The 25,179-nt window shown below is 43.5% G+C and overlaps 1 protein-coding gene across 2 annotated transcripts; it reads left to right on the top strand.

The window, feature by feature from the left end:
- Positions 1-9,079: 9,079 nt before the first annotated feature.
- Positions 9,080-25,179, top strand: cdc27 (cell division cycle 27). Of its 2 annotated transcripts, none has more exons than XM_046305092.1 (19): positions 9,080-9,257; positions 10,585-10,660; positions 11,200-11,347; positions 11,490-11,615; positions 12,541-12,638; positions 12,911-13,080; positions 14,627-14,844; positions 16,270-16,381; positions 16,633-16,751; positions 17,053-17,152; positions 18,297-18,501; positions 18,769-18,941; positions 19,128-19,280; positions 19,501-19,709; positions 22,559-22,676; positions 22,926-23,054; positions 23,201-23,275; positions 23,783-23,945; positions 24,320-25,179. In XM_046305092.1, the coding sequence occupies exons 1-19, from the start codon at positions 9,231-9,233 to the stop codon at positions 24,406-24,408; spliced, it is 2,508 nt and encodes an 835-aa protein (XP_046161048.1). In that variant the 5' UTR covers positions 9,080-9,230; the 3' UTR covers positions 24,409-25,179. The 2 variants fall into 2 exon arrangements, with proteins under 2 accessions (XP_046161048.1, XP_046161049.1); XM_046305093.1 differs by having other exon boundaries at positions 9,081-9,257; positions 24,323-25,179.

The raw sequence follows: 25,179 nt of genomic DNA, 5'->3' as shown, positions 1-25,179 counted from the left end.
GACCTGGCCAAGGCTTTCGACTCTGTCAATCACCACATTCTTATTGGCAGACTCGACAGCCTTGGTTCCTCAAATGATTGCCTCGCCTTGTTCACCAACTACTTCTCTGATAGAGTTCAGTGTGTCAAATCAGAGGGCCTGTTGTCCGGACCTCTGGTAGTCTCTATGGTGGTGCCACAGGGTTCAATCCTCGGGCAGACTCTCTTCTCTGTATACATCAATGATGTCGCTCTTGCTGCTGGTGAATCTCTGATACACCTCTACACAGACAACACCATTCTGTATCCCTCTGGCCCTTCTTTGGACACTGTGTTTACAAACCTCCAGACGAGCTTCAATGCCATACAACTCTCCTTCCGTGGCCTCCAACAGCTCTTAAATGCAAGTCAAACTAAATGCATGCTATTCAACCGATCACTGTCCGCACCTGCTCGCCCGTCAAGCACCACTATGTACGGCTCTGACTTAGAATATGTGGACAACTACAAATACCTAGGTGTCTGGTTAGATTGTAAACTCTCCTTCCAGACTCACATTAAGCATCTCAAATCCAAAATTAAATCTAGAATCGGTTTCCTATATCGCAACAAAGCATCCTTCACTCATGCTGCCAAACATACCCTCGTATAACTGACCATCCTACCGATCCTCGACTTCGCCGATGACATATATAAATTAGCCTCCAACACTCTACTTAACAAACTGGATGCAGTCTATCACAGTGCCATCTGTTTTGTCACCAAAGCCCCATACACTACCCACCATTGCGACCTGTACGCTCTCGTTGGTTGGCCCTCGCTTCATACTCGTCGCCAAACCCACTGACTACAGGTTATCTACAAGTCTCTGCTAGGTAAAGCCCCGCCTTATCTCAGCTCACTGGTCACCATAGCAGCACCCACTCGTAGCACGCGCTCCAGCAGGTGTATCTTACTCGTCACCTCCAAAGCCAATTCCTCCTTTGGTCGTCTTTTCTTCCAGTTCTCTGCTGTCAATGACTGCAACGAACTGCAAAAAATCTCTGAAGCTGGAGACTCATATCTCCCTCACTAGCTTTAAGCACCAGCTGTCAGAGCAGCTCACAGATCACTGCACCTGTACATAGCCAATCTGTAAACAGCCCATCTATCTACCTACCTCATCCCCATACTGTATTTATGTATTTATCTTGCTCCTTTGCACCCCAGTATCTCTACTTGCACATCTACCATTCCAGTGTTTGATTGCTATATTGTAATTACTTCGACAACCATGGCCTATTTATTGCCTCAACTCCCTTATCTTACCTCGTTTACCCTCACTGTATATATACTTTTTGTTTTCTTTGTTCTACTGTATTATTGACTGTATGTTTTGTTTATTCCATGTGTAACTCTGTGCTGTTGTATTGTGTCAAATTGCTATGTTTTATCTTGGCCAGGTCGCAGTTGCAAATGAGAACTTGTCCTCAACTGGCCTACCTGGTTAAATAAAGGTGAAATAAAATAAAAATGGGCTGGCTGGCAAGCTAGCAAATATACCTACACACAATAATAGCAAAGTCAATATCAGCATGTGAAGTAGCTAGTTAGCCAACCTGGTCTCAGAGCATTTCGCATTATTCTGTACGTAAATCCGAGACACTCTGTTTGGTATGGTTACTTAACCCCTTTAACTAAACATCTATCCAGGGCCTTAGCATCAAAAAGGGATGAAACCGTTACACAGCAGATAGACAATTTGGTAGAGATGCTCTTTGGGATGTATTAATTGATATTAGAAGAGGTGCCCAAAAATTAAGTGGTGTAAAGTACTTAATGGAAAGAGTCACCCATTTTGAATGTTATATTGTTTTTGTGCATCCCTGAGAGATGTTCTATCGATTCCCAGCGTCATTTCATGCTTTCATGTGTATCTGAGCGATTGCCTTTCAAGCATGCAGACATTTGGCTCATATGGCGCATTACTGTGATAAAGCCGCTCTCCCTACACTGAAAGTTAATAGGGATACGACTTTTAGATTGCAAAAACGTCTTTCGTACATGTCAGATTTCAAAACTGGCCACTGTCATAATGTGGGAGGTTGTCTACTGTTGAATGAGCCATTGATCATATTTTTGCAATATACCTACATCAAGAAATGTGTAATTTAACATTTCTCCTATTTGTCTACTTCTTCAGTCCAGGGTGCATTGCAGCTAACCCTTCCCCTAACCCTTTAACCTAAATGTTAAACTTAACCCTAACCTAACCCCTAGCCTAGCTAAAATGAGCAAGCTAGCTAACATTAGCCACCTAGTTGGAATAAGAACAAAAATAGATTTGTGTGCAAATACTATTTACAAGATATTTACAGATGTTCACTGCTGCAATGTGAACTTCGGGAGCATGTGGTCCTTAAACTCCTCTAGTCCAGCAATATGTGTCTGCCCTGAGGTCGTCCACACAACGAAGAAACAAGTGTCCTTTCCAGTGATGTGGAGCTGCCCTTGGACCTGGTGCCAGTAAGAATGGTCTTCACAGAGGCGGTAAGACCCTCCCTCTTCCTGGATATAGAAATCCTTCGACTTCACTGCCTTCTCAATGGTAAGGTCCCTTGCACTATAGGGACTTGACTTCCACCATTGCTGTGGTGCTGACGACATCATCTGATTGCACTCCTCTTCTGTGCGCCACTTTACATACAACACTCCAACCAATGACTGTGATCTGAGAAGCTTTATTAGCAGCGACGGAGTAATGCGCTTGGCCCTAACCACTACTCCTAAATTGCTGGCTGTCAACCTCCCTCTCCTCATGGTGTGCCAGTTGGAGTTGGTGCGCTGTCCGACTGTTGCCTGCAGAATAGCCTCATGCTGCGCCAACGACAGTGACATGCCAGCCAGGATGCTTGCATGCCCCGGCGGTTGTTCTTGCTCAGGTTCAAGGAACCATATCACACTGAACCTGCCTTGGAGATTCCTTAGCCACTGAAGATTTTCCTCCGTGGGCTCTCGGGACAGAGGGTTTTCCATAAACTTTTAATTGATAAGTTGGGATTTTATAATTTGACATATCAATCATATAGTGGGAAGGATCATAAAAATAAAGACTGGGTGAATGCATATACCACCCCGAATAAATAAATACTGTGCCTTTGAAGACTTGTCTCTGGTCATGAAACTACAATAAAAGCTGGATGCCTAAACAAAGTCAATTCTGAACGTCAATGGATTTATAGATTCATTCTCCTCAATGACTACATTCTAGAGCTGAGTTATCACTCACCTACGTCTGGTATCCGGGGTAATCTAGTTAGTGATTATATAATCGATTAAGTGGCTCTTTCCTTGTAGAATGTTGACAGCAGTATATAAAACATTGTATTGCTAAGATGCTCAAACTTAACTTAATAGCTACACTCACTGACACAGGATAAACTTAATCCCTCATGCTGGCCCTGACCAAACCAGAAAATTGCCTCACTATAGCTGCACTTCTCAACATGGCCAGACTTCCCTTTTAATGCTCTTATACTCATCCTTGAAAAATGCTTTAAAGGTCTGAAATAGACACCAATGTCGACATACTGCGCAAATAATTATCTAGGCTAAGAAAAACCATGTATTTAAAATATATCTATCTATACTGCTCTGCTAACTAGATAGTCAGTAGCAAGCTGAAACCACGAAAGGGGACGGGAGACGTTAATCGATCGGGCACGGGTCTCTGATCTCGCTGAACGGTAGCTAACAATGTGGGCTAGAGATGGTGTGTAGGAGCTTCCTGCAGGAGTTGTACAGTCTTGCTGAGGGTTTCTCTGTTGCTAATTAGCATTTCACATTTTGGAGAGTAAATTGAGGCAAATATATTGATAAAACTTGTCCGAGAGAGAATTACATGGCTATCAAAATATCACGCCAGGGTAAGTCTACACAAAACACAGACCTTATATGAAGTACTTCTAATATCCCAGATGTAAAAATGAATTGGGAAACAACGATTGGAACCATTACCTGGTTTTACCGCTAGATTTTATGGATATTATGACGCGTCTACTGTGCTGGACTATATGAAACGTTGGTACCATATAGAATGATAACGGCCTCTATTGGCCAAAAGGCCGTTTTAGCATGGGTAGATCCATTATGGGCTTCCACCATGCTTCAGACATTTTAAAGTAGTCAACGGAGTGAAGATTCCTATGGGTTATAGCCTCAATGGCACTGCCCATTCTGTCACAGACACTATAATGGCCAGCCTGGTCTCATAGACTAGACGTAAAAAAGTACATTTAAATCTGGGACACTCAAATTAGTACATGTTACATTTGGTATGGCTACATGAAACAGCAGGTTACTTAAGCAGGGCTCGACATTAACACTTGTGCTCTTCCTCTGGGCAAGTAAAGAAAATGTTGGACAAGCAGATTATTGGTTCATGTTATCCGAAGGGACAATAAAACAAAACCACGTAAAAATCACAATATCAAACAATTAGGCTACTCCAATCAGAATTGCATCAGAAATGGATCAAAGTATCTTCCGGATACAATATTTTGCTCACTGTCCTCCCAATATCTGCAGAGCTTATTGTAGTATAGTTATATGCCTGCATCGAAAGGCTGGTAATGGTTCACATCAACACCATTATCCCAGAAACCCTAGACCCACTCCAATTTGCATACCGCCCAAACAGATCCACAGATGATGCAATCTCTATTGCACACCACACTGCCTTTTCCCACCTGGACAAAAGGAACACCTACGTGAGAATGCTATTCAATGACTACAGCTCAGTGTTCAACGCCATAATACCCGCAAAGCTCATCACTAAGCTAAGGATCCTGGGAATAAACACCTCCCTCTGCAACTGGATCCTGGACTTCCTGACGGGCCGCCCCCAGGTGGTGAGGGTAGGAAGCAACACATCTGCCACACTGATCCTCAACATTGGAGCCCCTCAGGGGTGCATGCTCAGTCCCCTCCTGTACTCTCTGTTCACCCACGACTGCGTGGCCAGGCCAAACTCCAACACCATCTTTACAAACATACCCTTGTAAAACTGACCATCCTACCAATCCTCGACTTTGGCGATGTCATTTACAAAATAGCCTCCAATACCCTACTCAACAAATTGGATGCAGTCTATCACAGTGCAATCCGTTTTGTCACCAAAGCCCCATATACTACCCACCATTGCGACCTGTACGCTCTCGTTGGCTGGCCCTCGCTTCATACTCGTCACCAAACCCACTGGCTCCATGTCATCTACAAGACCCTGCTAGGTCTTATCCCCCCCCGCCCTTATCTCAGCTCGCTGGTCACCATAGCATCTCCCACCTGTAGCACACACTCCAGCAGGTATATCTCTCTAGTCAACCCCAAAACCAATTCTTTCTTTGGCCGCCTCTCCTTCCAGTTATCTGCATATATCTATATATGCATTGTCACTTTAACCATATCTACATACTACCTCAATCAGCCCGGCTAACTGGTGCCTGTATATAGCCTCGCTAAAATGTAACTTAGAAATTGCACTGTTGGTTAGAGCCTGTAAGTAAGCATTTCACATGTTGTATTCGGCACACGTGACAAATAACCTTTGATTTGATAGGCATGAGCACTCTTTCAATCATGCAGTCGCAAGATGAGTTTTTGAGATCAAAGCGAGCCGCGTTTGCACATTTGTTGATAATATGTCACGCGGGACTAGGTGTAATGTGGCACCAAATGTGGCACCAAATGTGGCACCAAAATACAATGCCCAAAACACAGGGTGCGAAAATTACGGACCAACCCAAAACACAGGGTACCCAGTCCGGAGCACGAACACACCCAACAACACAACACGTAACACTAGAATAATCCTGCACAAAACAAGGGTGGGTCTACTAGCCTTAAATAAGGACGCCCATCAGGAAAACATAATAGGACACAGCTGCAACTAATAAGAGAAAACAAACAGAAAAGGGAAAAGGGATCGGTGGCGGCTAGTAGGCCGGCTCCCGCAGCGCGCCGCCACCGGCTTCGAGGGCGAGGCGCTGGGCTATCCGGGTGGAGGCGGTGGAAGTCTCTCAGGAGTGAAGAGTCCAAAATGTCCTTCACTGGTACCCAGCACCTCTCCTCCGGACCGTACCGCTCCCAGTCCACGAGGTACTTTAGGCCCCCCACCCGGGACCCCTCGATGTCCAGAGGGGGCAGAGGGACCTCGGGCACCTCACCTTCTTGAAGGGTACCAGCCACCACCGGCCTGAGGAGAGACACATGAAACGAGGGGTTAATACGATAATAAGTAGTAAGTTGTAACCTGTAACACACCTCGTTTATCCTCCTCGGGACTTTAAATGGCCCCACACACTGCGGCCCCAGCTTCCGGCAGGGCTGGTGGAGGTGCGAACACGGGGGGCCTCACTGCGGTGGTGGTCGCTCTTCTTCTGCCGTCCCCCCGCCAGTCTCAGCGATTCCTCGGCACGTACTGAGCACTGACACTGAGGGGGGGGGGGGTTGTGGTGGCTCTAACCGTGATGCCCTCTCTATCTCTGCGTCCACCTCCCATACTACCGGTGCCACGAGACATGAAGGTGGAAGGATGGGGGGCGGCTTTCCTCAGTATCATAGAGGCAGGACAGCGCCGACCCTCTGGTGGGTGATCGAACACAGCTCGGAATCGGCGGGTAAACTCGGGGTAGTGATCCCTCGCCGAGTCTGAGCCATTCCACACTGCTTTAGCCCACTCCAGGGCTCGTCCCGTCAAACAGGAGACGAGGACGCTCACGCTCTCCTCCCCTGAGGGAGTAGGACGGACGGTCGCCAGGTATAGTTCCAGTTGGAGGAGGAACCCCTGACACCCAGCCGCCGTCCCATCATACTCCCTAGGGAGCGCCAGACGCAGGGCCCCGGAGCCGGATGCTGAAACAGGGGTAGGAGGTGCTGGTAGAGGGGGTGCTGGAGATGAGGTGTGATGGCCACTCCTCTCCCATCGGTCCATCCTCTCCATCAACAGATCCATTGCCAATCCTATTCGGTGGAGAACGGTGGTGTGATGGAGGACCCTCTCCTCCATCGACGGGAGAGGAGGTGCGGCTGCTCCTGCTGATTCCATTTAAAAAGGTGCGGGATTCTGTCACGCGGGACTAGGTGTGTGAGGTAAGAATCAGGCGCAGAGAGCAGAGAGTTCCAAGGGAGAAGTGCGCTTTAATGTGGCACCAAAATACAATGCCCAAAACACAGGGTGCGAAAATTACGGACCAACCCAAATTACGGACCAACCCAAAGCACAGGGTACCCAGTCCAGAGCACGAACACACCCCACAACATGTAACACTAGAATAATCCCGCACAAAACAAGGGCAGGTCTACTAGCCTTAAATAAGGACGTCCATCAGGAAAACATAATAGGACACAGGTGCAACTAATAAGACAAAACAAACAGAAAAGGGATCGGTGGCGCCTAGTAGGCCGGTGACGACGACCACCACCAAGCACCGCCCGAACAAGCCAACTTTGGCAGAAGTCGTGACATAAGAATTACTAGTGACTTATTTGACCAGTTATATCCCATTTTTGGCAAGCTATGAAATTCCTGGAAAGTCATGGTGTGTGTGTGTGCCAGGGGGCTATTGCCAGCAGATAAAATAATGATATATAACAGACTAAATAGATAGCCAATTAATTTTTTTTTTGTAATTTGGCTAGTTATCTCACTAGTGTAACTATTTAGCTATTACCATTCATTAATGTAATTGTCCTGTCCGATATCCTAAAATAACTTTGCACTGGCACCCGTGTATAACCACACATGGCCAGCCAACACACAGTTGATGAAACCAATACAGCATACTCCGATTGTAAAACGAACTCTCAAGTGCTCAAAACTGGCTAGGATTATCCTCTATTCAATCCTGGCCATGTAATTCTGACAAAGTAAAAAAGTATTATTAGAATAGCCTAATTGACAAGTAACTCCTAAACTGTCAAGATCTCCCCTGAACACTGAATATTTTAACCTTACAAATAGATAAACATCTTAGTTAGCTACTTCACCCACTTTAGCAATTTGATCCCTGGTTCATTGAATGAGGGCTTTTTTTTTTCATAAAGACATCAAACGTATTTGGCTGTAATTGTAATGTTGTAAGGTGGCCAACTCTCATCCTGGAGTCCACGAGAGCTACTGTGTGTGTAGGCTTTTGCTCCAGCCCTGCTCGAACACACCACATTGTAAAATAAACACCAAAAAAAACAGGACCTTGATAAGCTAAATCTGGTGTGTTTGAGCAGGGTTGGATAAAAATCCTGCACATCAAGTAGCTCTCTAGATGGAGGGTTGAAGGACCACGTGTTTTATACAGTAGCCTATCAGTGCATTATTTTACTTTGTAGGGGGGTAATTAAGTGCCTTGCTCAAGGCCACAACGGCAGGAGATATAATACATAGTATCAGAGACCAGCAGCCTTCCATTGTCAATACCAGTGATAACAATGAAGGATATTTTGTGAAGTGGTTCCTTGTATCATACAACACAATTTTCAGTCATCTTTTGGCCCATGGTATTACAGACCTTTTTTTGAATTGAGGTTTCAGACAAGTAAAAAATCTGTCCTACTTACAAGTCGCTAAAAAAGGTGAATGTCAAGCCCTGTTTAAGGTAAAAAATGAAAGGAGAGTGGTTGGTAACGTGAACGTCTTCGATTCTCATCATGGATAATTTTAGCTAATTAGCAACTTTGCAACTACTTACTACGTTTGAGCTACTTGGCATGTTAGCTAACCCTAACCCTTTTAACTAACTCCTAACCTTAACCCCAACCCTTAGCCTAGCTAACGGTGGTAACAACAAATTGGAATGCGTAACATATCATACGTTTTGAAATTCGTGACATATTGTAGGAATTGCATTTCGTAACATCAAATGGATGATGGACATCCAGAAATTGATACATACCATATGAAACGTAACATATCAAACTAAACATAGTGTCTCGGATTTACACAGATATACAAATGAGTTATATCGATCTCTATGGTTGATACACACGTTTATATTTATAAACAACAGTTTCGGTTATTTCCGCTGGTCTTCGATTCTATTCGTAAACTGATACGTTTGCATCTGTTTCGGATATGTTCGGGAGCTTTCGACATGGTCGGTAACGGTCGTTGTGTTCAAATCTTCAGAGCTACTTCTGGCCTGGATACTGAAATAAGAAAGGAACTGAAGAAAGAGGGAAACAAAAAACAGTGGACGAGAGAAGGAGCCTGACAACGGAATGACGGTGCTGCAGGAACCTGTTCAGGTAAAGAAGTAGTTTGCTATACCAAAAAGAAAACTGTCACATGCAGGACAAGAGGGATGTATTGTGGCCTGCATGGTTACCTCCCTACCAGAAAGGTCCACTACTGCTACACCGAGGCCTGAGAAGAAATGGTTTGGCCTAGCCAGCTAGCATTCTCCGAATAGTTGCTTCGTTGTTAAAATCGGTAAACTAGTGCCTGTTATTCAATATATACCACACAGGGGTACTCTTTGGAACGGCCACTGTCAGCCAGGTATACGATATTAGATAGCGGTAGGTGCCAGCTAACTAGGTGCTCAGTCATTAGCCATATTTAGCTAGCGACATTAACTCGCTACTAGTTATGGAGCCTCAACGTTTGTTTTTAAATTATCTGGTTAATGTTAGTAATCTAGTTAGCTACTGGAAAACTAGACTAACATAACTTGCTAACTTTAGCTAATCAACGTTACTAACTTAGACTGACAGTAAAGTGAGTTTTTCAGATAACGTCATCTAAATTAACTAAAGTTAGTTAGTTAGCTAAACATTACAGCTGATCAGATTGATGATGGTTGACATTATTTCGATGTCATTCTCCCTGCAAAATAACATTAGCTAACGCCAAAGTCGTTAAGCTAGCATCTAAGTTAGCTAGTATGTCGACCAAGGTTTAAATTACTTCAGACTGTATTGTAAATGGGAATTTTGACAGCTGAATTGAACATATTGAAAACCATTGGCTAGTTAGCTATCTACTCAGTGCTAGCTAGCTACATGGATAACTGCTGCCTGCATTGACATAGCGTTTGAACATTTGATGCAGCTAGCTACTTGCCATTTACCGTAACCTTAAACATCATCAGATCTGACATAGCCAAGTAACGTTACCTCAACTAACAGCCAAGTACCTCAATTTGAGTTGAGGTACTTAGCTAGACGTTACATTGCTACGTTATCCTATGGTCACATATGTTGGTATTGATATCGAACGACGAAATAACGTTAGCTAAATGTTTGACACTTACCACGAAAAACTCGCCTAAGCCCTAGACCAGTGAAAGCCCCCCCAAAATGTAAGATAGCATTGTCTGCCCGTCGAATGTAACTAGCTAATGGTTGTTTGCTGTGTCAACATTTCATAGCCATCTAGCTAACAGCCAGCCATAAGCTGCAAGCTTTCTATTCAAATAATGTATTATCAACGCATGTGCTTATTGACTGATTAGGTCATTGATTATTAGTGAGTTGTAAAGCTTGCTGTTAGAGCCACCACCAGATCAGACAATCATAGTAGGTTGTGTGACAATATGTAGAGATGCAGATGTGTTTGTCTCCCTGTGTCTAGGCTGCTGTTTGGCATGCACTAAACCACTATGCCTACAGAGATGCCGTGTTCCTGGCCGAGAGACTATATGCTGAAGGTAATGAAATCTACCCCTCATGTCTTAAGAAGATCCTGTCCATGCTGCAGCACAGCTGAGCTCCTCCTCTTTCAGCTTAACATTACTGTGCAGACAACTGTACAGTTCCACCTGATTGCTTTAATCCACACATATACCCCTGAAAGGTTTTGACATGATGGTGGCTTGTGGGGCCTGACTGACACATGCAAAACAGGTTTTAGAACACATTGTCATTTCTTATAGAATAGCCTGTAGGCTGCTGTTGCTTTAATGTGGAACGCAAAACACTGCAGTGGGCTATTAGGCTATAGCGTAGATGTGAGTCGATCAAAATAACATGTCAAGTATGAAAATTGGTCACATGCCAAAAGGAATATAATGCTGTCAGTGCAAGTATGAAAATGTCAGCGCCAAATTAATAAAATGTATATTTATAACTCATAGTCATCTGGGATTGTGCTTTTGGTGTTTGTGTCAGGGTATGTATCTGTATGTTAATTTAAGCGCAAATTATGCAAATGCCTATTATTTGGATGCATCTCTTATCCTCCTCACAGTGCATTCGGAGGAGGCCCTCTTTCTGTTAGCCACATGCTACTATCGTTCGGGAAAGGCCTACAAGGCATACCGCCTTCTCAAGGGGCACAGCTGCACAACGCCACAATGCAAATACCTCCTCGCCAAGTGCTGTGTGGAACTGAGCAAGTAAGGATGTTATTTTGTTTCTGGTGTTTTAGGTCTCATAGCTATGACATTGTGCATGCTTTGAATGCAGAGTGTCTGGATAGCTCCCTTCCTCTGACCTCTGTATGCTCACATCAGTGGTCCGGTCCTCTTCTCTTCGCAGGCTTGCAGAGGGAGAGCAGATCCTGACAGGGGGGGTCCTGAACAAACAGAAGAGCCAGGAGGACATCGTCACAGAGTTTGGAGACTCTGCCTGTTTCACATTGTCCCTATTGGGGCAAATCTATTGGTAGGATAACCATGTTCATTACTTCATTGTTGACCAATCTAAAGCATGTTCGGGTAACGTTTTGAATTGAGAGTTGATTGCTTGTGTGCTAGCTATCACATAGCAATAGCTAATGTTTTACTATGCAACTGAGTGATAGACGTTGCACCCTAGGGAAGAGGGTTGGGCGTAGCAGTGCCTTGATGTTTGTTTGTCACGATGGACTCGTTTATTGTATCCTGAAGGAAACCTTGTTGATTCATCTTCCCGTGGTGTTGCTAATGAATTAAAGGGAGCAGAAATTGAGAATTGGAGAGGAGGCATGTCTGTGAATGATATTTGGATGTTACCTTGGTCAATTCAAATGGACTATTTGAATGCAGGAAGGGGCTGCAGCAGCCTCTTAAGCAGAGGATGTCCTTTTCTACAGAGATACTGTATTTAGAACATGATGTAAGCTCAGCCAGTGGGCTAGAATCTCTGAGCATTTAATTATCACTTAGTCATGAACATCATGTTACAATTTAGACATGCATGAACCACAATCAAAATGCTGTTGTCTCAATTTCTAAGGTTTAACCATATCAGAAGTCAGACTCTAAACAACAACGTGGTATGCTGGTATATTTCACATTATTGCATTATTACTGTGTGATGTCAGGAAAACCAATGTAGCGGTTAAGCAAAGGTAATTGGTCTGGTATCTAACATGTGTGACTGTAATACAACCATAAATGCACAGCGAGTGGTTGCTTCCGCTTATAAATTAGATTTGAGGTACAGGAACAAGCTAATCCTGACAAAGATATTAGCTGGAATGTTCTGAATTAGATTAACGTAACCAGGCGCTATGTGTTTTGTTGTGTGATTGCACGTTCGTGCCTGTCACCCACATGCGTCACTCAATATCGAGAAGATAATTTTCTTCTTCCTTCTGTCTGTGCAGCAAAACTGATCGTCTGGCCAAAGGTTCTGAATGTTATCAGAAGAGCCTGAGTATGAATCCTTTCCTGTGGTCTCCCTTTGAGTCCCTCTGTCAGATCGGTGAGTCAGTCAATCAGCTGGGATGGGTGGGTGGTAGGGTAGTTAGTTATATAATGCATGTTAAGATGATAGAGTACAATATGTATTTGCATTACAAATTGTTTGATTCACTCGTCATTGTAAGACAAAAATGTGAAACTTACACTGGTCCTTATCCCATGCATGATGGCGGATCCAAATCTAATTCCCTGACCAGTGCTCAGGCTCAAATCCACTCTATTCCCTCCCCCTGTTCTTAAGCTGATTGTATTAACCTGTATCTTTGTTGTCAGGCGATCGGCCGGACCCAGAGCAGATCTTCAGACTGACGTCCCTGCAGTTCTTTAGCGGTGGGAGTGGAGCCCCTCCCCTGTTCCCTATCAGCCCTGCCCACACACCAAGCCACAACATGCCCCACCGCCAGGTGGACACGGTGCTCATGGAGACGCCCCAGGACACCTTAGTACGTCCTTTCGACTCTCCCCCCTCTGTCCTTTTAAACCCAGTATTACTGTTCATATTTTTCTAAGGCCAGGTTTGGCTCTCTTTACAATGATGGCTTGCATTGCATTGGTGCCAAGATGAGTGTTTGACCTGGTATTTGGTTAGGACTGTGGAAGAAGGTGATCTGTGAACACTAGGGGTGTAACAGTAAACTTATTCTTACTGAACTGTTTGGTACGGGGACCTCGTTTCAGTCTGCAATGTGTGTGTGTGTGTGTGTGTGTGTGTGTGTGTGTGTGTGTGTGTGTGTGTGTGTGTGTGTGTGTGTGTGTGTGTGTGTGTGTGTGTGTGTGTGTGTGTGTGTGTGTGTGTGTGTGTTCAAAAGCTTGGGGTCACATAGGAATATTCTTGTTTTTGAAAGAAAAGCACTTTTTGTTTGTCCATTTAAAATAACATAAATTGATAGGAAATACAATGTAGCCATTGTTAATGTTGAAAATAACTATTGTAGCTGGAAACGATGGATTTAAAATTAAACATTTTTTTTAAAATGGAATATCTACACAGAGGCCCATTATCAGCAACCATGACTCCTGTGTTTCGATGACACGTTGTTAGCCAATCCATGTTTATCATTTTAAAAGGCTAATTGATCATTAGAAAACCCTTTTGCAATTATTTTAGCACAGCTGAAGACTGTTGTTCTGATTAATGAAGCAGTAAAACTGGCCTAAGACTAGTTGAGTATCTGGAGCATCAGCATTTGTGGGTTCGATTACAGGCTCAAAATGGGTAGGAACAAATAACTTTCTTCTGAAACTTGTCAGTCTATTCATGTTCTGAGAAATGAAGGTTATTCCATGCGAGAAATTGGCAAGAAACTGAAGATTGCGTACAATGCTGTGTACTACTCCCTTCACAGAACAGCGCAAACAGGCTCTAACCAGAATTGAAAGAGTGGGAGGCCCTGGTGCACAACTGAGCAAGAGGACAAGTACATTGGAGTGTTTAGTTTGAGAAACAGATGCCTCAAGTCCTCAACTGGCAGCTTCATTAAATAGTACCCGCAAAACACCAGTCTCAATGTCAACAGTGACACACGTGTAATAAAGTACTAATTAAACAAATCTAAATATATTTGAGATTCTTCAATGTAGTGCCTTAGACCCCTGCGCCACTCGGGAGGCCCCAGGACATCTAATTTTTGAGTTTACATGGAAAAAACTAAATGAAACCAGGTAAAAAAAAAACATGAAACAGATTTTATAGGGCCCTATATTAAATTGCTAATGATCTGTTCCTGGGTTAGTTTGACATCTTTTGCCAACACTAAAATTATCTACAGTAACGTTTGGCATGTAATTTTCCGCTGTACCGAACCGTGACCCAAAAACCGCAAAATGTACTGAACTGGGGGTTTGGTGAACCGTTACACCCCTAATGAACGCTTTATGATAAATGGCACTTCACAAGCAAAGACCACAGTTCTTTCTAATAACCTGCCTATCCAAATGTGCAATGAAGAACTGACAACTGCTGTCTTGTTCCCTTTCCCTCCCCTGTAGGAATTAAACAGACTGAACCTGGAGTCTTCCAACTCAAAGTACTCGTCTCTGAACACAGACTCCACCATGTCCTACATCGACTCGTCTGTCATCTCCCCGGACACCGTAGGGCCTCTGGGTACAGGCAGCTCCCTGCTATCCAAACAAGTGCAGAACAAACCCAAGAGTGGGCGCAGTCTACTGGGGGGACCGGCAGCACTCAGCCCCCTAACGCCCAGGTACTGGTGGTCTCACCCCGTACATACACATAATATGTTTTTTCTCAGTAGAGGCTCTATTACATGTGTTGGGCTGTTTTATCATAAGTGGATTGACACAGGCACGCATTATTTATCTGCTCATAAGTGTCGAGTGGCACTGTATTTTGAGTGTGGTGTGATTCTATGTGTGTTGAGGCACTCCCACATGTTTCCTTCTGACTACTTTTTCAGTGTCATTATGTAGAGTGTCCAAAAATGCACTTTGGTGATTAAATTTTACTTCCTTATGTTTATAAAATACATTTTACCAAGACAAATATGATTATTCATGTTCTAAATCTTTCAGTTTTAACATATCAAAAAAAGTCTAATTTTGTAACCTAATACATCCGTTAATAAGCACTAAGTTGTGTTGACATAGCGGTGAAGGTTCCTCATAACTTTTAAGGATTTAGCATTTTGTGGTTGTTGTCTTCAAAGTTGTTTCCGCGGGTCGCAAAAAGTTAAATTAGCATGACACGAGCTGAGTTGAATGTAAAAGGCTTTGAAGGTAAAAGTTTGGAACACACTCAATGCTCCATTGACATTTCACGGAGATACATTTGTTTTTGTGAGAAATCTTTGAAGTAGAGCAGGAATTTCACATGAATACAAAAAGTTCATAATAAAATATGGAAGCATTACATATGTCTCAAAATCAATATCATTCTTACCTCTCTATTGTTTTATGTCCTGTGGATTTTATAAGAAAGATGATGAGTTAAACGGTGAGCCTGTCAGTTTACCTTATTAATTCTCGCACAGCATCCAGCCTAGCAGACGCAATGCTATTTTCCTGTATTTTGACCACTTCTTCTCTAGCCTCCATTGATTTAGTCATCATACAAGAGTTATAACTCTAACATTTGAATGGATTATTATAGAGACATGAGATTTGGAGCATTGGTATTCTTAGAGGAGTATCTGCCCAATTTAATGTTATTTTACCCGTTGGTCAGAATATGCATTTTTAATTGGACAGCCTATATTATAGAGGCATATGCATTGGCAGCGATCACTCCGCTAGTAATTTGTCCATGGCGTTGAAAATTGTAGTCAAGTAACATTATCTAGGTTATAATTTGATATTGTGCACCTGGCTGCAGTACATACTGGTCTCTCATTCATCCTCCAACTCCATTGTCCACTAGCCTGTAATTAGGGAGACTGTAATGATAACTGGCTTCAGAGGGCGTCTTGATTACTGCTTTTCCTCTGTCCTCTACGACGGTTTTGTTCTGTGAGGGCTTTTCTACTTGCTTTAAAGGCTTCTCTGGTACTGCAACTGGATGTAAATGGCCTCCATGGGGACCTCTTGATGATAGGTTAAATTATACAGAGCTGAATAAGTCAACAATGTAGATGAGATATACTGAGAATCCGTTTGAATGATCTTATTCCCAGTTTTGGAATCTTGCCCCTGGAGCCCAGCCCAGGGGACCCCTTGTATCTGCAGAACTACTCTCACAGTGGCTCGGGGATGGAGCCACCCCCTCCCGGAGTCCCACCAAAGAAGGTATGCACGCGTCATCGCTATATTGAAGACAACACGCCAACCGCTATGTGGCTCTCCTATTTGGAGTGTTGATCGAAGAGCAACACACGGTGTAAAAATTGTTCTATGCATGCTGAATAGAAAACATTTCAACTTCAGAGGAGATTCCTTTAACTTCAGTGATGGATTGAACACTGGAGGTCAAAGATGTTTTGTTAGAATTTTTAAAAATGTATTTTTAAATAGCTTTGTTCCCACTTTTCCCTCTTCAGTCTGTAGCGAGAATCAGCCAGCCGGGGACAAAGTCGGTGTTTGCACAGAGTGGCAACAGCAGGGAGATCATCCCTATCTCCTTCAACCAGACTCAGACCACTGCCCCCCCACAGACCAGGTATGTGCTCTTTACAAGGCCCATATGGACCCATGTTTACAGTATGGAAATGCAGAGATATTGCCAAAAAAGACAGCTGTCCTCACAATACTTGTTTATTTTCAGTGAGAATTCATGCAGGGTGAAATTATGATCCATACTTGTTTTGAGTCAAGTATTGTGCTTTAAACTTGAAACACTGCAGCATTTTTGCTTGGTCAAAATGTCACTCATGGCGATGAGTGTTCTCTGTGCTAGTGGTTGTCTAAGTATGAAGACCTGATGACCATTGTTGTGTTCTGTTTGTCTGTGCCTACTGTAGTACTACGCCTCAAGTGCTGAGCCCCACAATCGCTGCTCCCCCCAACGTGCAGCCCAGACGGAGCTCCAGACTCTTCACCAGTGCCAGCTCTACTGCCAAGGTAACATTTACATTTACATTACATTTAAGTCATTTAGCAGACGCTCTTATCCAGAGCGACTTACAAATTGGTGCATTCACCTTATGACATCCAGTAGAACAGTCACTTTACAATAGTGCATCTAAATTTTAAAGGGGGGTGAGAAGGATTACTTATCCTATCCTAGGTATTCCTTAAAGAGGTGGGGTTTCAGGTGTCTCCGGAAGGTGGTGATTGACTCCGCTGTCCTGGCGTCGTGAGGGAGTTTGTTCCACCATTGGGGGGCCAGAGCAGCGAACAGTTTTGACTGGGCTGAGCGGGAACTGTACTTCCTCAGTGGTAGGGAGGCGAGCAGGCCAGAGGTGGATGAACGCAGTGCCCTTGTTTGGGTGTAGGGCCTGATCAGAGCCTGGAGGTACTGAGGTGCCGTTCCCCTCACAGCTCCGTAGGCAAGCACCATGGTCTTGTAGCGGATGCGAGCTTCAACTGGAAGCCAGTGGAGAGAGCGGAGGAGCGGGGTGACGTGAGAGAACTTGGGAAGGTTGAACACCAGACGGGCTGCGGCGTTCTGGATGAGTTGTAGGGGTTTAATGGCACAGGCAGGGAGCCCAGCCAACAGCGAGTTGCAGTAATCCAGACGGGAGATGACAAGTGCCTGAATTAGGACCTGCGCCGCTTCCTGTGTGAGGCAGGGTCGTACTCTGCGGATGTTGTAGAGCATGAACCTACAGGAACGGGCCACCGCCTTGATGTTAGTTGAGAACGACAGGGTGTTGTCCAGGATCACGCCAAGGTTCTTAGCGCTCTGGGAGGAGGACATAATGGAGTTGTCAACCGTGATGGCGTGATCATGGAACGGGCAGTCCTTCCCCGGGAGGAAGAGCAGCTCCGTCTTGCCGAAGTTCAGCTTGAGGTGGTGATCCGTCATCCACACTGATATGTCTGCCAGACATGCAGAGATGCGATTCGCCACCTGGTCATCTGAAGGGGGAAAGGAGAAGATTAATTGTGTGTCGTCTGCATAGCAATGATAGGAGAGACCATGTGAGGTTATGACAGAGCCAAGTGACTTGGTGTAAATATCAAAAGGGATGGGGGGCAGACATGGTTCTGATGTTAGCAGAGGTCTTTGAAATGCTAAATACAAACAAACATTCCTCAACAGGAGAATAGCAAGAAGCTGAAAATGAAGTTCCCCACCAAAATCCCCAACCGGAAGACCAAGTCAAAAATGGGCAAGGGAGGCATCACCCCATCCAACCTGAACGAGAGCATTGAGATCCTCAAGTTGGACTCGTCCATGACAGACGGGAAAGTCAGTATGGGCTCTCCTCAGTTCCAGGCCTTCAGTCTGCAGAAGGCTGCTGCAGGTGAGCTGGGACACTGTTAGAATCAACTCTCACACTTTGACTATCAGTCTTCTTTGCCTGACCATATCAAGATGTAGGGATACACTGCCATTAAAAACAAATTACGTCAAAGTAATGCAGTAGTTTTCTGACTTTTTAAAATTAAGTTGCTGTTATAATTGTACTACATTTCTATAGTCTTATTAGCCACCTTGTCATATGATATCCTTACAAAGATGCCATCACAAGTCCTTATCTCCAAACCCCTCTTTTCCCTCTGTGTTCCAGATGGCCTCATGTCGCTGATGCGAGACATCGGCCGGGGGTACCTGGCCCTCTGCTCTTACAATTGTAAGGAGGCTATCAGCATCCTGAGCCAGCTGCCCTCCCATCACTACAATACAGGGTGGGTCCTGGGACAGATCGGCAGGGCCCACTTTGAGCTGGCCGAATACATGCAGGTAAGGGAGAGCCTTCTTTTGCATCTGAAGCTAGATGTGCTCCTGTCCTTACTACAATTCCACAGGGTTTAGACTGTCAAATGGATGCAAAGAGTGGTCGAGGGTTGTGCATGGTGGCTTTTGCTACTTCTCAATGGCTCGATTAGAAACTTTTCTCACTATTCGCCTCCTGTCCCCTCCCTGTAGGCGGAGAGGATCTTCTCAGAGGTGCGGCGCATCGAGAGCTACCGGGTGGAGGGCATGGAGATTTACTCCACCACCCTTTGGCACTTGCAGAAGGACGTGGCCCTGTCGGCCCTCTCCAAAGACCTCACCGACATGGACAAGAATTCACCAGAGGTATGTAGTTAACTAACACACTGGGACAAACAGTTGCATGTACCTTATCCACATGTCCTGGACTAAAAAGTATGTTCAATTGAGACTTTTCCATTGGGAAATGCTTACATGTGATTCTGTATTGGAGTACGGTTGCCTTAATTTAAAAGATCCATATTTTTGCTCCTCTTCTATTCCTTCCCTCCTCCCCAACTCTCCCTCTTTCTCTTTGTCCCCTTAGGCATGGTGCGTGGCTGGTAACTGTTTCAGTCTGCAGAGGGAGCATGACATAGCCATTAAGTTCTTCCAGCGTGCCATCCAGGTGAACCCGGGCTTTGCCTACGCCTACACGTTGCTAGGCCATGAGTTTGTCCTCACAGAGGAGCTGGAGAAGGCTCTGGCCTGCTTCCGTAACGCCATCAGAGTCAACACACGCCACTACAATGCCTGGTAAGTTAGTGCACAACCTTGGAGTGATAGTGGATGTGACAAAATCTGAATTACAATCGTAATAGATGTGAAAATGCTCTATTGTGGTTGAGAATGAAGCGACTGAACAAATGAACAATGAAACAGCACAGCAAGTAATTGAAAGAAATAGGTTTTGATTATGTTTTACTGGTAATTGGGACATGCGTAAATACCAACAAAATAACTTTTTGTTTTTCGTGTGTGTGTTTCAACTAACTGTACTAAAATGCTTAAAAGGCTGCTAAAATTGTAAATGTCAGTATCGGGTTTTTTGGCACGGAAAATATTGGATATCTATCGGCCAAAAATGTCATATCGGTGCATCCATATAATTGGTAATCCAAAACAATATCAGTTTTTAAAATGACAGCTGGCCTGTTACATTGTTTGCTGCCTCCATTCGGGATGCATCGTTTCAGTTTCAATGACTCAATATAAAAACGGATGAATGTAACTAAGGTTGGGAATGTCAATACAATCAAACTAGCAAGGGAATGATCACAAGTCCATAACGTGGCTAATAGGCTAGCATATCTATTTATGTAGCAAGCTAAAAACATGGAGCCTAATGCTAGCTAGCTAGGATGTCATGCCATTGGAGGAGTGAGTAAGTGACCCCCCCCCTCCCCTCATTGTTTTTTGGGTGGCTATACAAAGCTAGAGATGCAGGTGTCATTTGGTTAGCTAGCAAAGAACTTGAGTGACGGTTATACAGTTAGCCAGAGTGAATTTACGAATGCAAGAGATATGCTATCTACTCTAATTTCAGAGTACTCTCGTCTGAGTATGCCAGAGCGCAGAACAACTGATGAATTTACAAATGCACAACACCTACTGAATATGACCGGTGTCAGTAAACATAGGCAAAAAAGTCAAGAAGGCTCTAGATAACATGTAACCAGCTCTTCTACGGCAAGTAAAATGGTCAGAGTGAGGTGTTCTCACATTTGTGTCTGGAAGTAGCAAATTAGCAAACTAGCCAACTTTAGCCAGTTAGCTTAGGTGCTTGGTTTGGACAACCATGCATTGGCAGGCAAGCTGCAGAAGGACAAGGCAATTCCCCATTGTTTAGCTGGAAAAGTTTGAGAGTGTTTATCTAATGTTCCTTCGTTAGATTTGATCTCCTCTTGCTCTGGCTAGCATTAGTTGTTGGTCTTATTGATGTGCATAACTGAGGGAGAGAGCCTACCTTTTCATGGTTGTTTGATCAATAGAAATGTAAAGTTCCCAAATGTAAGAGGACTCCCGTGTCGTTTACATATTTGCAGAAATCCATTCGAATGTATTTTGAGGCTTTTGGCAAATGCGTTCTAATGATCTAAAGTTGCACTGTTACACCTGCCTGTAAACACAGTCCAGTTCAAAGTGAATGATTGCAGGCCCATGTAGCAAATGGCATGTTTATAGAAAGGTCTACTGTAGCTCTGATTGGCTATAGCGCACCAGTCTGTGTAGATTCCGGTCCTGGACAAGACATGTTTTTATTCATTTTTATTAACTGCAGGGACTATTAATTGTCCAAATGCACTGCCGCTTTCCCACTTTATATTGCTATAGAATTTACACAAATGCCTTAGTATACGTAATTCCCAAACATTCTAAGAATTTATGAAACGTGAAAATGACCAGTGGTTGCTTGTCAGAATTTAAGTGTCATTCTTCCTAGTGTGTGTATGAACAGATTTGTATACGATTTTATGTCGCTAAATTGCTGTCAGTTCCACTTTAAATGCAACACTGTTTCTCACACAAATTATTTTCAGAGTTGGCTAACAGCAAGCGCGCTACAATAAAACTTATTGTTGAGTTATTCTTGAAAAGGGAGAAGCTAACAAATTATCAACAACATCCTCTATGATAACACCTACTGCAGCTGCAGCAAACAAGCCGCCGAAAAAAGCTAGCTAGCTAGACCGTGGGAAAACTACTGCTCGCTATTGCGCAGAAGTGCAGACGTTTCCGTATGTTTTTGTAAAAAACGGTCCCACTCATTAAGTCAATGTGATTGGTTGATTTCATTGTCACTACAAATGTTTTCCCTATTCCAGTTGAATAGCAGAAGCCTTTTTCTAACTTCTGATGGTCTAGGATAGGTTAAGTAATCCCTCTCACCCCACCCCCCCTAAGTTTTAGATGCACTATTGTTAAGTGACTGTCCCACTGGATGTCATAAGGTGAATGCACCAATTTGTAAGTCGCTCTGGATAAGAGCGTCTGCTAAATGACTTAAATGTACTTAGCTAGGTAGATTTATTTCCCCAGAGACCAGCAAAGAAATCCTGATTTGGATAATTTTTTCCTCTGCAGCGTTAACCCGTTTTCTTTCCAACAAAAACGGAAGAGATTAAATCAAACTCCATTGAAAATAATAGAATTAGCACTATTATAAATCATAATTGTATAAATCCTTAGCCTGTAGAAGGCCCATTGTTCCCCACTGTGTTTGTGTTAGTAACTATTTTTAGATTGGCTCTATTTTTCCCCAGTATGCATTTTTCTTCACTATTCTGAATATCTAAAGAATCCATATGTTCTGAAATATGAACACAGAAATACTGGACATTTTGAACTCTTATGGTGGGGATTTGACAAAATTACAGTCATGGTCTTGAATTGGACTCTGGTCTTGACTGTCTCGGTCCCTTTGTCCCCCTCCCAGTCTCGACTCGGTCTCGCTTAACACAGTACTGTATTACCTTAATGCAGATTAATAATCTGAAGTCTCAGTAAGGAATTAAAGCTAAAATGTCGTGTTTTGATGTTGGTGAATAATTCAGGATTATGGGAGAAACTTGTTCTCATCTCTCTTTCTATCCCTCCATCTCCAGGTATGGCTTGGGGATGATCTACTATAAGCAGGAGAAATTCAACCTGGCAGAGATTCACTTCAAGAAGGCACTTAGCATCAACCCTCAGAGTTCTGTGCTCCTCTGCCACATCGGAGTGGTGAGTGGCCCACTACACTCAGTCTCTTTCAGCTCACTCAGTCTGTCAGGGCACTTCAAGACATTGCATGCTGATTTTTTTTCTTCTAACCATCTTTATGTTTTAGAAAACTACTTTATAAATCATATGTATTATTGTTACTATTTGCAAAGCCTGTAGTATTTTACATTAGGTACTTGAGTCATATTTCTCCAATGTTCTTTATGGAACTAACTAACGTGCTCCATGTTTCCTGTTGTTTCCACACAGGTTCAGCATGCACTGAAGAAGTCTGACCATGCTTTAGAAACCCTGAATAGAGCGATCAACATAGACCCCAAGAACCCTCTATGCAAATTCCACAGGGCCTCCATCCTCTTCGCTAATGAAAAGTACAAGGTAGGTCCATATGGCATTTCACAAGCGAACACTGGCTAACCTACTTTTCAGCACAATTCCTCTTCTTCCGTATTAATATTATCATTGTTCACTGTATTTTCTATTGGTTAAGTCTAAGCAAACAGTTTTTTGTGATCCCTATTCAGGCGGCTCTTCAAGAGTTGGAAGAGCTGAAACAAATAGTGCCCAAAGAGTCCCTTGTTTACTTTTTAATAGGAAAGGTAAGCAAATGTAAATTTATTTTCTTTGTGGGGATTACGAGGAAAGGAGCTGACCATAAGTGAAGAATGTACGGTCACTTTGATATTTGTACTCAATAATAGACCACTTTACACTCACCTCTCAAATCTCATATAGTCTGACTTTGTGCAATAGACTAGATAGCTATGAGATGTTTGACATCAAATTTTATGTCACATGCGCCGAATATAACAGGTGTATTGTAGACTTTACGGTGAAATGCTTACTTACGAGCCCTTAACCAATAATGCAGGGTTTTTAAAAAGTAAGAAACATTTGCTAAATAAACTAAAGGAGAAATAGTAACCCAATAAAATAACAATGAGACTATATACAAAATGTACTGGTACCGAGTCAATGTGCAGGGGTACGGGTAAGTTGAGGTAATTGTGGGGATTTAGTGACATATTTCCTAGTTTACGAATGTATTCATATGAATGGTGTGTCCTGCTCTAATCATATGCTTTCTTCCCTATTGCTCCCCTCAGGTGTATAAGAAGCTGGGCCAGACCCACTTGGCATTGATGAATTTCTCCTGGGCAATGGACCTGGATCCCAAAGGAGCCAACAATCAGATCAAAGAGGCCATAGACAAGAGGTACCTCCCTGACGACGAGGAGCCTGTCACTGAGGACTACCCCTATGACTCAGGTACAACCACTGTGACTGCCAAGACCAACTCACACATGGCTTTGACCATTTTAGTTCCCTGGTAATGATGGCAATGACCTGTACATTTGTTATGAGTTGCATAATTTATGAATGGAAAATATTTGACAGCCTTAAAATTAAACATTGAGTACAAGTAGTAAATAATTGAGTCAATATACGTCTGAATTTGAATAGCATATGTGAAACACTCCAGAAAGGTGTAGCCAAGTGGCCTACCACTAAAGTACATATCTTAGGGTGAGAATGCCAATATGGTCAGGTTTCTGTCTCTGTATTTGTTACTTCAAGAAGGAAGCTGAAAAATGTCACTGTCAGAGCCATGCTTTGACCTCTAACCTCCACCTTGTCCCCAGCAGCTGAGGTGGAGGAGTCGCAGGAGAGCAGTATGACCGACGCAGATGACACACAGCTCCACACTGCCGAGAGCGACGAGGTCCTGTAACTCACCTGACCCTACCCCTCCACCCCGACCCCTCTTTTGGACTTAAACCATGCCAACCTGGAGCCAACCGCTGGACTCCAGTATTAGAGGAAAAAAAGGAAAACAAACTGCTGCTAATACAGTACCTCCGATTTATTTTCATCATCTGCTATTTCTTGGTTTCGTTTTCTTCTACCCCTACACACACCACTACCACCACCATCCTCGTCCTTCTCCTGTCATGCCTTAGTCCTCACTGGCTTATCATTCTCGTCGGCTCCCATGCAGCCATGTGTGGACGTTTTTTTTATTTTCTGGTTTGTTTTTCCTAGAATACCTCATCAGCACCACATCGCCCCATCAGTGCTGATTTTGAATGTCCTGTCCATCATTGAAAGACATCACTTTCGCTTCTTTTAGGTTTGGAGCGCTGCGCTCATGCCCACGGAAGAAAAATAAACAACAAACATTCATGGAAGTTCCTGTCTTAATGTTTAGGTTTTTTTTATGTTCTTTTTATCAGCTTTACTCTGAATAAACACTTGTGTTATAGCCTGTAACTCTTTGGTTCCTCTCTCCTGGTTGGTCTGTGATTAAATGTATGGGAGAGAAATGAGGACAAGCACATTTCTCGCCTTTTCTCTGGGGCGTTGGGATGTCCAAGGTGTTCCAACCATGGTTATGGCCCGGCAAGTTTCAGCTAAAGCAGACAGATAATATCTCCTACTTGAGATCTAGCAATGACAGATGTTTCGATCACAGATGAATAAATAAAAGTGACATTTAACCATG

This window comes from Oncorhynchus gorbuscha, linkage group LG16 (genome assembly GCF_021184085.1).
Source record: "Oncorhynchus gorbuscha isolate QuinsamMale2020 ecotype Even-year linkage group LG16, OgorEven_v1.0, whole genome shotgun sequence".
NCBI lineage: Eukaryota > Metazoa > Chordata > Actinopteri > Salmoniformes > Salmonidae > Oncorhynchus > Oncorhynchus gorbuscha.
The sequence above is the reverse complement of the archived record's forward strand: the minus strand, read 5'-3'. Positions and strand labels throughout refer to the sequence as shown.